Source organism: Phaseolus vulgaris, chromosome 9, assembly GCF_000499845.2.
Source record: "Phaseolus vulgaris cultivar G19833 chromosome 9, P. vulgaris v2.0, whole genome shotgun sequence".
NCBI classification, from domain to species: domain Eukaryota; kingdom Viridiplantae; phylum Streptophyta; class Magnoliopsida; order Fabales; family Fabaceae; genus Phaseolus; species Phaseolus vulgaris.
The window spans coordinates 10,218,606-10,230,700 of record NC_023751.2 but is presented as its reverse complement, the minus strand read 5'-3'; the positions used below and the strand labels follow the sequence as shown (position 1 = coordinate 10,230,700).

At 33.5% G+C, this 12,095-nt stretch overlaps 2 protein-coding genes and 1 non-coding gene across 3 annotated transcripts; 2 read left to right on the top strand and 1 right to left on the bottom strand.

Moving 5' to 3' along the window:
* Positions 1-1,303: 1,303 nt before the first annotated feature.
* LOC137820737 (protein BOBBER 1) lies at positions 1,304-5,410 on the bottom strand. Its single transcript, XM_068624968.1, has 6 exons — positions 3,905-5,410; positions 2,703-2,875; positions 2,537-2,585; positions 2,201-2,367; positions 1,749-1,832; positions 1,304-1,653 (listed from the first exon to the last, which is right to left on the bottom strand). Exons 1-6 carry the CDS (start codon positions 4,284-4,286, stop codon positions 1,615-1,617), a joined length of 894 nt encoding a protein of 297 aa, XP_068481069.1. The 5' UTR covers positions 4,287-5,410; the 3' UTR covers positions 1,304-1,614.
* Positions 5,131-5,203, top strand: TRNAA-CGC (transfer RNA alanine (anticodon CGC)). Its single transcript has one exon. It is a non-coding gene; the product is annotated as a tRNA-Ala (tRNA).
* Positions 5,411-5,552: 142 nt separating the features above from the next.
* On the top strand, positions 5,553-8,788 carry LOC137820736 (2-oxoglutarate-dependent dioxygenase 19-like). The gene is made up of 4 exons (XM_068624967.1): positions 5,553-5,840; positions 5,929-6,164; positions 8,008-8,335; positions 8,454-8,788. Exons 1-4 carry the CDS (start codon positions 5,553-5,555, stop codon positions 8,694-8,696), a joined length of 1,095 nt encoding a protein of 364 aa, XP_068481068.1. The 3' UTR covers positions 8,697-8,788.
* The last annotated feature ends 3,307 nt before the right edge of the window (positions 8,789-12,095 follow it).

Here is a 12,095-nt window from a genome sequence, read left to right as displayed (position 1 = left end):
TTGACAACAATCGGTCCGAGCCGACTCTGCTCTACATTCGCTCGACATAGAAAACATTAACCTGGGCCATTCTACTCAATATCGACATGGGCTGACATGGGCTGACTCTGCTCGACATCGGCCTGACCTGACTCTGCTCGATCTCGACTTGGGCCGACTCTACTCGACATTGACCCGAACAGACTTTGCTCGACATCGATCCGGGTTGACGATGCTCTACATCGTCCCAGGCCGTCGAGTCGTGTTGGCTTGGGTCGATATGCTTGACATGGGCCCTGACCGAAGCGACTTGATATGGACCCGACCAACGCAACTCGACATCATTCTAGGTTAATTCGGCTTGATATCAACCCAGACTAACTTGGCTCGATCCAATCTGACTCGGCTCAACATTGGTCATGGTCTATTCGACTCGACATGGCTCGAATCGATTCTACTCGACACCTACCCTAGCCGCCTCGACGCGACACCGACCCTGGCAGACTCGACTCAACACCGACCATGGCCGATTCAGCTCAACACAGCCCTGGCCGACTCGACTCAAAACCGACCCTGGCCGACTCGACTCAACATTGTCCCTAGCTTACCCGAATCAACATCAGATCAGCTAACTTAGCCTAATCAACCCAGACTGACATAGCTCGACATCGACCTTGCTTGATTCGATCATCCCAGGTGGAGTTAGCTCGACAGGGACTCAAACCGACTCGATATTGGACATCAGTCGACTTTGATTCAGGCCGACTCGACTAGACATGACTTCAGATCGACTTAGACTTGGAGCAAGTCAAAATTGAACAGGATAATCGAAAAATATATTCAATCTATATCTAATCCATATCCATTTAAATGAATTAAATTTAAAATCCAAAAAATATGGATTTAAATATCTAATCCATATCCATTAAATAGATTAGATCCAAAAATATGGATTAAAAGTAATACAGATTTGAATCATTATGGATTAGATTTGCCAATTTAGATTTTTTCCCCACCCTTATTTGGTCCGTTATCATAATATTTTTAAATATGTCAAGTTACTAATTTTCTTTTTCACCATCTAAATTATCTAAGATTGTAAACCTCGGAGTAAGCAATAGCTATTAAAATATTGACTAGAATAAACCATAATTCTTTACTATTACGGTTTTCATATATTGTTGACGTCCCTTTTTATTTCTAGTTTTCAATGCGTTCTAAACTGACAAAAAATTATAAAAGAGATTATATGATGAAAATTGATACACTAAACCCTGTTTGTTCTAACGTTAGAAAGACAATTCTCACACTTAACAAAGACACGTTTCAATGTAAATATCCTATTGAAATTAAACAAGAACACATATTGATAATATCTAAGAGTAAAAAAACAATTCTAGCACCAGACCCTAAATTGAACAGATACTTGAGAAGACGTTAAATAAAATACCTAGCAACAAATTCTCCGTCCAGAAAACAACCACCACGAACAAAGTTCATCGTTCATAGCCCAAATATAGGTAACGAGATACTAAGCATCGACCAAAGGTACAACCAGTATAGTATAAGAGAGTAGGACCAGCTTGTATGCAATGAAGTCAGACCCAAAAAAGCATATCAAGAGTAATGCACCGTTTATGATATCTTAGCTCTTGAGAAGTCCATCTCCGGATGCTGCAAAACATAGCCAATACATAAACAGATAGATCATTAAAGCAACTGATGAAATGACAATCAAAGAGGACAAGTCAACGAGAGTAAAGAATCACCTGAGCCATAAATTTCTTCATGAGTTCCTCTTTCTGGAGCTCTTCACTAGTTGGGAGGCCCATAGACTTCTGCCTCTGGTCAAACTGAAAAAACAGTACAAGAGAATTGTAATCCAATTAACAAATATACGTCTTTCAGATCTAAGCAATGCGGAGATGTATATATCTTACAGCTATACTAGAAAGATAAATTCCTCAGCCTTGTGATCCGAGGCTGAACAAATTATGGTTTCACCAACATCAATAAACTCAGATATCTTCCTCAAATTACAAGATACATAACCACACGCAAACACATCAGATAATTTATATGGCTTATATTTTAACAGTATGTTAACAAATGACTAGGTGATTTCTATTAATACCAAGGATATTAGGAAATGATGATGATAACAGAGACTAAACAACCGCAACTACTATGATCAATTAGTGTAAGTATCACCAATGATTACCATCATTTTTTCAACAGTCTGACGAGTCTCTGGATCTAGGTCAGAAAGTTTGCTGTTCTCGGGTTCAACCTTTTGGGTATCAATTTCAGGATCACCTTTCACTATACATTTCCACCATTCCATTTGATCATGCTTGGTCAAAAGAATAGAAAGTGCACATTGATCCTCTGCAAAAATAGGTTTTGATGTAAAGTATAAGATATGAAATGGTCATGATTCCAATACCAATAAAAAAACAATCCAAAACCACACCCCCAACATTATTAGCTCATGAATGCACACAATGCATGTAATGTAACTTCAAAGGTCCATCTATTGCTGTAAGTAGTACATTACCTATACTCCAATAACAATCATCAGGCTTGACAGACCGATACAACTCCCCCTGAAATTTTTAAATTCATTTATAAGCATAGCCATCACTAAAATTAACATATAGACAATAATTATCAACGAAGTAATCATACCATCAATAATGAATGCTATAGAAGGACAAACTGACCTCAATAATTGGAGGTTGGCCTTTGAGTCCAACTTTTAGATGGTTCTTCTTTATCTCACAGACGACAAACCTTGATTTGGTTCCATTAGGCACTGGAACATTCACATTAACCTCTTGAAGACTCTGAGTCCAAGAGTATTGCTCTAGATCCAGGCCATTACCCTTGTTTGGAACTGATTAGGTATTGAAAGAAAACAAAATCAAGAAAATATCAGCAGCGAAAACAGGTATGTGTGTTTAATGAACATGGAAGGTCAGCTTGTGTATGCATTATACAAGCAGTTGAATCACAATACAACCATTTCTTCAAATTCATAAGTACTCTGTCAATGCAATAGTATGATAGAATGCATGAAACAAGTATTTTTGTGCTAGCCCCTTCTCTTCCTAGCAAATTGAATGACAATATACTCTCCCAAAAAAAAAAATATATATTCAATGATGATTTAACCAATCCCTAAGGGATCTGGTTAGCAGGACCCTTGTTTAAAATGCCAATCAGTGCCCTTAGGGCAGAATGCTTAAGAAATAAAAAGCAATTTTTTTTATTGGGAAGTGAAATAATACTCTCTCCCAATAAAACCCTTCTATTAAGAAACCAAAAGTAGAAACTTTTTATTGGAAAGTGCAATAGTACACTCTTCCATGAAATGCACAGTCCGAACAAAAACTGTCTAAGTATTGGTTACTAAAACAATGACCTTAGGTAACCTAAGTGCCCTTGGGACACTGCTTAAGAAATCAAAAGTAAAAAAATTTATTTTGGGAGGTGCAATAGTGTACTCTACCATGATTTCAAATGAACTATCGGAATAAAAAATTTATATCCGTTGATTGCCCCTTAAAGACATTGGTGAGGGGTGTTGTAGTTGAAGTGTGAGTGGAAGCCCCATAGTGTCATGTTCTTGGCTCAACAAGCAAGATCCATCTACTATTGCAAGAAATTGTGCCTTTTGGTATCAACCCCCAATTTCATCCCCAAATTAAAGCTTGCCGTAAATTGACACACTACCTGACACTGTGTTGCCACTGTATACATAAATTAAACAGAAGAAAAATAAACGATCTACAAGCAAAAAGAATTATTGTTTAAATAGGGATATTCCCTCATAACTCACAACGAATCAAACGCTTACTCTCACCATCCAGCACGGTCAATTACAAAACTGTTAGTGCAGACATAATAACTTCTGTTAGTTTACCTTTGGAGGCGCCGCCTTCTTCTTCCGCTTTGTGTTCTTTCTCCTCCTTCAATCTCTTCTCGGCCTTTATTCTCTCCTCCGAGGCTTTGAGTTCCTCCCTCTTCTTCTTCTCGGCCTTCTCCCTCTCTTCGGAGGCCTTGAGCTGGTCTCTCCTCTTCTTCCCAGCGGCGCGCACAAGCGACACTACCTGCTTCTCGGCGGCCTCCGTGGCAAGAAAGTCGCTCTTTTCGGAGACAAATTCAAAGACTCTCTTGAGGAAAGCGAGGGGGTTCGATCGGTCGAAAGTGGCAGTGAAGGGAGAAGAAGAAGAGGGTTGGGATTGAGATTGTGAGGAGTGGGAGGGTTTCTGCTCCTCATCGTTGAAATCGGAGATGATGGCCATTGGTGACTTGAGAGAAGGAGAGTGTTTGCCGCTGTCGGAATGGATCCACTCTTGATTCTTGAACTTTTGAACTGGAACATTCCAGTTCCCCGAGTATTTATACAATTTGTAAATATGGGCCTTTGGGCCCGTTACCACAAATCTTTAAAAAAATCTTTTAAAAATATACTATTCATAATATTTGTCTAAATAACCTTGTTTTTTCTGATTGTCGAGAACCGACATTTTTACAACAATATGCCAAAGTGAAGGGAATTGAATTTTGAACTACTTTCCATTTTTTTTTCAAATTTTAAAATAAAAGGAAAAAATAGAAATATTATAATAAAATAATTAATATTAAGATTTTGTTGAAAAGTATTAAATGATTTTAATACAAAAATTAAAAATATTAATATTAATTTAAACTAATAATTTGAGTGTAATATAATTAAATTTATACATTAATTATATAAAATATGAAATAATAAATACATATTTATGAAATTAAATTTATTGCAGTATCTTATAATAACTAATTGATATAAGAAATATATTTTTGTTAAGTGTAATAAGTATTTTAAAATTAAATAAATATATTAAGTTTTAAAATTAAAATAAAAACTAGCATAAACTCCAGAGAAAAAAATTACGTAAGCACGTTGGTTTTAATTGTTTTGTACAAAAAAACTTTGTTGAGAAGAGTCAATTATTTTAAGAATTTCAGTATCTTAAAATTAGAGTTTAGTTTTTAACTGAAATATAATAGTTTTGCTTAGTCTGTCTAATAATAGTTTAGTTTAGTCTGTCTAACATTAGTTTAATATAATATTTACATAATATAAATTAGTAATAATTAACAAATGGGGTTGTAGCTCATATGGTAGAGCGCTCGCTTCGCATGCGAGAGGCACGGGGTTCGATTCCCCGCAACTCCATTTTTACGTTTTATTGGTGAAACCTTTAAAAATCTGGTTTTTTAAAATTATATAAGTAAATTAACTTTAAAACTAAATAAATATAACATAATTTAGAAAACTAAATTAAAATGATAATATAATAAGATTCTTTTAAACGAAAATAGATCTTATATTGTTCCCAACACTTACACTACTGATTTTGTTTATAAATGTATACTTGAACCTATCCTTCTATACTTTTTGTACTCTGAAATTTATTTTTTAATCATATCACTGATTTTATTTGTTATTTTTTTTTATGTGTATTCTATTAGCAGATAAGAATGATAATCCGATGATTTGTGATACTACCTGATTCACAACATCCATGGCCTCTTCTGCTTCCATTCCCTCATCATCACAACCAGAACCACCAAAGGTTCATGCATCGATTTTAAGCATCAAAGATTTTGCAGAATCAAAAGGAGATTCTTCTCCCATCCCTTCCACCTACCACTCCATCTCAGGACTCCATGAGGAGGATGATGTTGCAGAGGAACTTGCAGCTTCCATCCCAGTCATTGATTTTTCTCATCTCACTTCACACCACCCTCAGATTCACGCCAAAGCGGTGCACCTAATCGGCAAGGCCTGTGCTGAGTGGGGTGTTTTCATGGTAAGAATTTTGGAAACTTTCTGTTTCTAAATCTTGTTACAGAAAGTCCCAAGTCAATAATGTTATTGAACACTCACTTGCTTCTCAGCTCACAAATCATGGAATTCCCGAGAACCTGGTGGAGAAGTTGATGAAAAAATCTGGTGAGTTTCATGATTTGGCGGTGGAGGAAAAGAAGGAGTTTGGTGACAAGGGCCCTTTTGAACCCATCAGGCATGGCACCAGCTTTTGTCCTGAAGTAGAGAAGGTTCATTATTGGAGAGATTATCTGAAGGCCACCACGTTTCCTCAATTTAACTTCCCCCACAAACCACCAGGTTTCAGGTAATTTAATTAACTACTAGTAGTACCTTCAATCAATTAATTTGTTCTAACTCTTGAACAAAGAAATGATTGATGGGCACTATTATTAAGGATTTATCTCTATGTATGTGAAAGTCCTTCGAGGTATAATATGATTTTTTTGCTGGTACCGGAAAATAATAGAACTAGCAAGCTCTGGGAGCCAAGAACCCAGAAGAAGAGAATATAAGAGAAGACTTAAGAGTTTATATTAACCAAATTAAAAAATAAATAAAATAAATGGTAATCCTATAAACTAAACTTCCTTATTGCAAGTTTGAAGGGGAAATTGATAAGATTTGAACTGAATCACATAAAAGACAAAATAGGACCCATACTGAAGAGGAAATCGATAAGATTTGAACTGAATCACATAAAAGACAAAATAAGACCAATACTGAAGAGGAAATAGATAAGATTTCAACTGAATCCTATAAAAGGCAAAATAAGTCCGTAACTTTTATGTATGCAAGACTCACCTCCTTTACTACTACCCACTTTAATGATTTGTTTGAATTCAAAATTGGAAACTTTGTGAGAATTTGAAAAAAAATTAAAAAAAAAGTTAAGAATATTTAGAATAGGATATGTTATAGTGATGTGTATGAGAAATGAAAATATAAATTATTACTAACTTCTATGCATAAATATAATTTTAAATTTAAATACATATCAACTAATAATTTCTAAAACATCTTAATTAAAAACACATTCAACTTAAACTATAAATATATTCAACATATATTCAACTGAAGTATAAACTTATTCACATAAATAATGTAACATAAATTACACATATTAAATTTATAACAAAAACATTCAAACACAATATAAATTTAAACCAGAAATTTAAAAAAAAAACATAAATTTGAAAAAAATAAAAAATTACATACTCAGATAAGAGCATAACAAGAACACAGTTAGTAAGAAGAATAACATCTGCTTAAACAATTTTCATCAACAAAACACCCAAATTTTATTATAAAATAAAGCAAAAATCACGAAAAAACACAAAGTGAAAAATTTGAAAAAAAAAAACTATAAACATAATTGATTAGTCTATGCCTTAAAAATACAAGTTAATCTAGCCACAGTTTTCACACCATAATAGACTATAACTAATAGGAATTATGTGCTACCCAGTAGGAATTTATAAAATATCACATATTAGTAGATGAAAATTGCTAAAACAGTTATAACAGTTCATCTTATAGTTGGATAGGAACCACCCACGTTACTTATGTTCAGCCTTAACGATCAAGTAACTAACAAGTCACTTTAATAATAAGATACACGTAAGGAAAAAGGTGACCTAAATGGTTACTACAAAGTAGCCACTTTATTGGGTTTCTACTTAAGTCCATGAGTCTATGAATACCTCAATTCTCTTATGAAATACATTTATCCTATTATTCATTGACTTGTACACAAGATCATTTGTATTCTTACTGAATTAAGCATAGGGAGAATTTTTTGCAGGTGCATCTCCTTTAACTTGAAAATTCTTGCCATTATCCACACACATCGAAAGAATGACAACTCATACTCGATAAGAACAAAACTCACTAAATATGTATTAAACAATTTGGAAAAATAATATCAATAATATTTTTTAGCAAATTTTATTTATACTTTATAAACAAATGCCATTAAAATTTGAAAAAAAAAACTATAAACATAATTGATTAGTCTATGTCTTAAAAATACAAGTTAATCTTTCACACCATAATGGACTATACCTTCTGTTAGAAACAAACATAATGAAAGAGATTCCATAAGCCAAATTGAATGCATTAAGTTTTCTTTTTGCGTGGTACTACTGCAGGGAGGTTGCTTATGAGTATAGCGAGAAAATCAGAGGTTTGGCTAGGAAGTTGCTTGAAGGAATATCAGAGAGTTTGGGACTAGCATCGAATTCCATAATTGAGTCCACTGAGTTTGACTCTAGCCATCAGCTCTTCGTTGTTAACCTGTATCCACCATGTCCACAACCACACCTTGCTCTAGGTATGCCTTCACATTCCGACACAGGCTTATTGACCTTGCTAACGCAGAATGGAATCGGAGGGCTTCAGGTTAAGCACCATGCCAAATGGGTCAACGTTAATCCCCTTCCTAACTGTCTAACCGTCTTACTTGCAGATCATCTCCAGGTATGCCATGTTAAAAAGCTTCAAAAAAACCATATACTTTCACTGAATAAATGAACTGTAGTAAAGAAAAAAGTGGTAGAAATGTTTTATATAACATAGCATTTGACTTGGAATATAGGTTGTGAGTAACGGGAGGTACGAGAGGGTGTTGCACCGAGCAATCCTGAACAACGTTGGCACTAGGATTAGTGTTGTGTTGGCGAATGGGCCTGCGCTAGATAAGGAAGTTGGGCCTCTGGCGGAGCTATTGGAGAATGAAAAGCCATTGTTCAAAACCATCAAATACAAAGACTACTTCCAATTTCAGCAGAAATCACGACTAGATGATAAAAGTGGCTTGGACCAGATTCGCCTCAACTAATGCTCAACTATCATATCATACTCAAACATTTATAAAACTCAATTATACTTATTAAACTTAATTTCCTAATATAGCATGTCAACTTTTTCAAATTTATCTGTTAACTTTTTTTTATATAAAAATTTTCATGTTAGGCATCACCTCAGTTAGGCTGATATCTAATTTATCTGTTAGCTTCATCTGCTTCATGATTTACTTTTTCGAAAATAATTACTAAAATTCCAATGTCCTAACTAAAGAGTGTTTCTTTTTTTCTCTTTCTTCTTCTACCATTTTATACTATTGGATAGTGAAAGCATTGATACATGATGTAGAAAAGAGAAATGATTATACATGATGTAAAATCAATCAATCTCTTTAGCTTTTCTTTTCCATTTATTTTTACTATGAAGATGAGACCTAAAGAACTATTGATTGACTTTGTCTTCCTCCTTTTTATTGGGCGATTGATCTACACTTCAGCTTACTCCTTCTAATCTCGGGTACTTGATCACTCTGTCTCCTGAGGAATGCCAAATGAGGGTACCTGTAGAATGCACTCTGACGCTGAAGTCAGCAAAGAGTGTTCGACACTCGGTTGTCAGAGTACAGTAATTAATTACGTACCTTGTTCTTGAAATATACGCTATTTATATTATTTTAATGAGCTTATCTTATTAGGCCGAATTAGTGAGGTGAATCGTACTTAGATGTATATTACCTAATTCATAATGATGGTTTAACTTTGCTGACCTTAATTGAACGTTAGTGAGGTGGACCAAAGATGCCGGTCGTCCTACACGGACGTGTATCATTCGGTTGACTCGGTGATGGGAGCCAATCGAGCCTGGTGTTAACCGTTCGGTCCATAAAATATTTTCATATTTTATCAATACCAATATGAGTATGAAATGTATTGATGAGTAAACAAGCTTAAGCAATGTTAACAACGGTATAGCCAAATCAAACTCCTGTGATTGCTTCACTGTTGTACAATTCTTGTGTCTTGAATTGCTCCAGAGAACTTCTTAATGTCGGGATAAATTTCTTCTATTAGTCGTCATGGCTTTGACAAGAAAAAAAGAAAAATTAGTCTGTTAAAAACGCATATTATTATTACATTTTCTGATATTATTAGTCTCAATTCTTCTAAGTAATATATAATCAAAATTTGACTATTCTTTTAAAATTAAAAACTATGGTATTTAATAATAATTTGTCCATCCAATAACATATAGAGCATGCCATGAAAATCATGCAGATGATTTTCAATAATGCGAAAACCGTTACGGAAACCCAATGATGAAAGTATGAGTATATTATTTTGTTGAATAAGTGGTGATTTGTAAAACGTACCAAATGATGTTAGTGAAAAGTGAATGTGACGTTGTGTTTATTGTTTGCATGATTTTTAACACGTAGGCGAAATGTTCTAAGCTTTTGATCCCATTTTCTTCCGACTTTTATATTTTAATGAGTTTGTAGGATAGGATGAAGCGCACACACGTTACCTAACACGATCCACTAAGTTAATGGCTTCCGAGCACGAAAGAAAATCATTCATTCCTATTCCTTGTCATTGTCATTTCTCCTTCTCTTTCATTATCGCCTAACATGGGATTCTAAGTTTATGCCGAAGGAAACACGCGACAAGACCTTCAATAATACTATAAACAAACACATATAAGATCACATAATTTTTAAAAAACATCCCACAACATACTTCTCACAACTTCTTGTATTTTTAAAAAAATAATTATTCAAATCTACACAAATAATTTACAAAATATTTAATTAACTCAAATCTATACAAAATATATCATACTTCATTATTTAAATATTTTTTAATAATAAAAGTAAAATTGTAAATTTACATTTTACACTTTTAAAATAAATTCTAAATTCTCTTCAAATCATCACATCATTCACAAACTTCAATAAATCATCCTCACAAATATACTCTAATATCCCTCAAACCAAACAATCTCATACATCCTCTAAAAAACTCACACATTCACTCCTCCAAATCCACTCAAATCCCCTTTCCAATCCAAACACACCATATTTAAATCCTTAAGTTATCGCCGATAAAAAAAAAATCCTAAGTTAGCTCTCAATACAATTTCTTATGTTAGACATTTAGTGGTTATTTGCATTTCATGTATTCAACGGTCATATAAGAAATTTTGGTCACTGGTTCTTGTGTGGACCAGAAATCTCGACAAGTAAGGTCGAATTGGTTGAGAGGTTTTTGATCTTCAATCTTGACTAGGTCTCGGTATGTGTGATAGAATATTTGTAAAATATCATCTAACACCTCAAGTTAGTATTTGGTATTCAGAAATTAAGGGTAATAAATATTATTAAATACGTATATTTGTCTGGATATGGTCAACCTATTTATAAAGTGGAGTTGGACTTTCAAAGTATTGGATCTGATTAGCTCGACTACCACTATTAAGCTCTTGTATTAATATGGCATATAATATACTCAAGTCGGGTCCAAGTTACACTCTTCTTACATGTATACAGTGAAAACACGATTTTAGTATCAAATCAAAAAATTATTATCATAATCTAGAGCTTAATCTTTGGATGTATAAATTACGTTAAATATTTGGGGGGGAAAATATTGTTCATAATAATATTCCTGAACTTAAAAATATAGCTGTAAAGAAGATGGGAAAGTATGACCCATTTCGAGAGTCTGTGTGGCCATGGTGAGAAACGAAGGTGCACAAAAACAAAAAATGATGATAAATTATGCAACAAATCATGTGGATTTGGGCTTTAGGAATAAGACTATGTCTCCTACCACCTTGGAACTACCCACATGATAACACACTCCTTTGTTTAATTGCTCATTCCCTGGCTAATCTGCACCCTTATTCTTCAACCAGTCTCTTAAATGTTTTTTTTTAGTCATCTTTACACGTGTATCTGGAATAAAATGAAAGTTTAACTATTTTTTTTATTACTTTCTGATTTCTTTAAACTTTTTACACAATCCGAACAAAAACAACTAGATCAATTAGAATTTCTACTATGCAAGTGATTAAAATTCTATTTTTAAAAATTTATTTTATCAAAATTTATTCGTAATTCTATTATTATTATTATTATTATTATTATTATTATTATTAAATGTAAACAACACATTGTTATAAACATAACATAAAAATAAACTATTGTTTCATAAGATCTGAAGCATAATAATTAATGATATAAAAATTAAATTAATAATTTGATTCGAGTTTATTGAATTTATTATTGTTGAAATCAACTGTCGAAGTAGATTTCAATTAGATTAAAAGTATAAATTACTTTAATTGAATTAACTTATAATTTTTATACTAGTCACTTCAATTAACACTCCTAATCTTTGTCAATTACTTGCACAAACAAAGCGTATGAATCTAT

Excerpts from the sequence above, each read along its gene's own strand:
- LOC137820737 (XM_068624968.1), bottom strand. The coding sequence starts at position 4,286 with ATGGCCATCATCTCCGATTTCAACGATGAGGAGCAGAAACCCTCCCAC. Across the intron at positions 2,876-3,904 it reads AGAAGGCGGCGCCTCCAAAG|TTCCAAACAAGGGTAATGGC; the intron begins GTAAACTAACAG and ends ATACCTAATCAG. Across the intron at positions 1,654-1,748 it reads TGAAGAAATTTATGGCTCAG|CATCCGGAGATGGACTTCTC; the intron begins GTGATTCTTTAC and ends TATGTTTTGCAG.
- LOC137820736 (XM_068624967.1), top strand. The coding sequence starts at position 5,553 with ATGGCCTCTTCTGCTTCCATTCCCTCATCATCACAACCAGAACCACCA. Across the intron at positions 5,841-5,928 it reads CTGAGTGGGGTGTTTTCATG|CTCACAAATCATGGAATTCC; the intron begins GTAAGAATTTTG and ends CTTGCTTCTCAG. Across the intron at positions 8,336-8,453 it reads TACTTGCAGATCATCTCCAG|GTTGTGAGTAACGGGAGGTA; the intron begins GTATGCCATGTT and ends CTTGGAATATAG.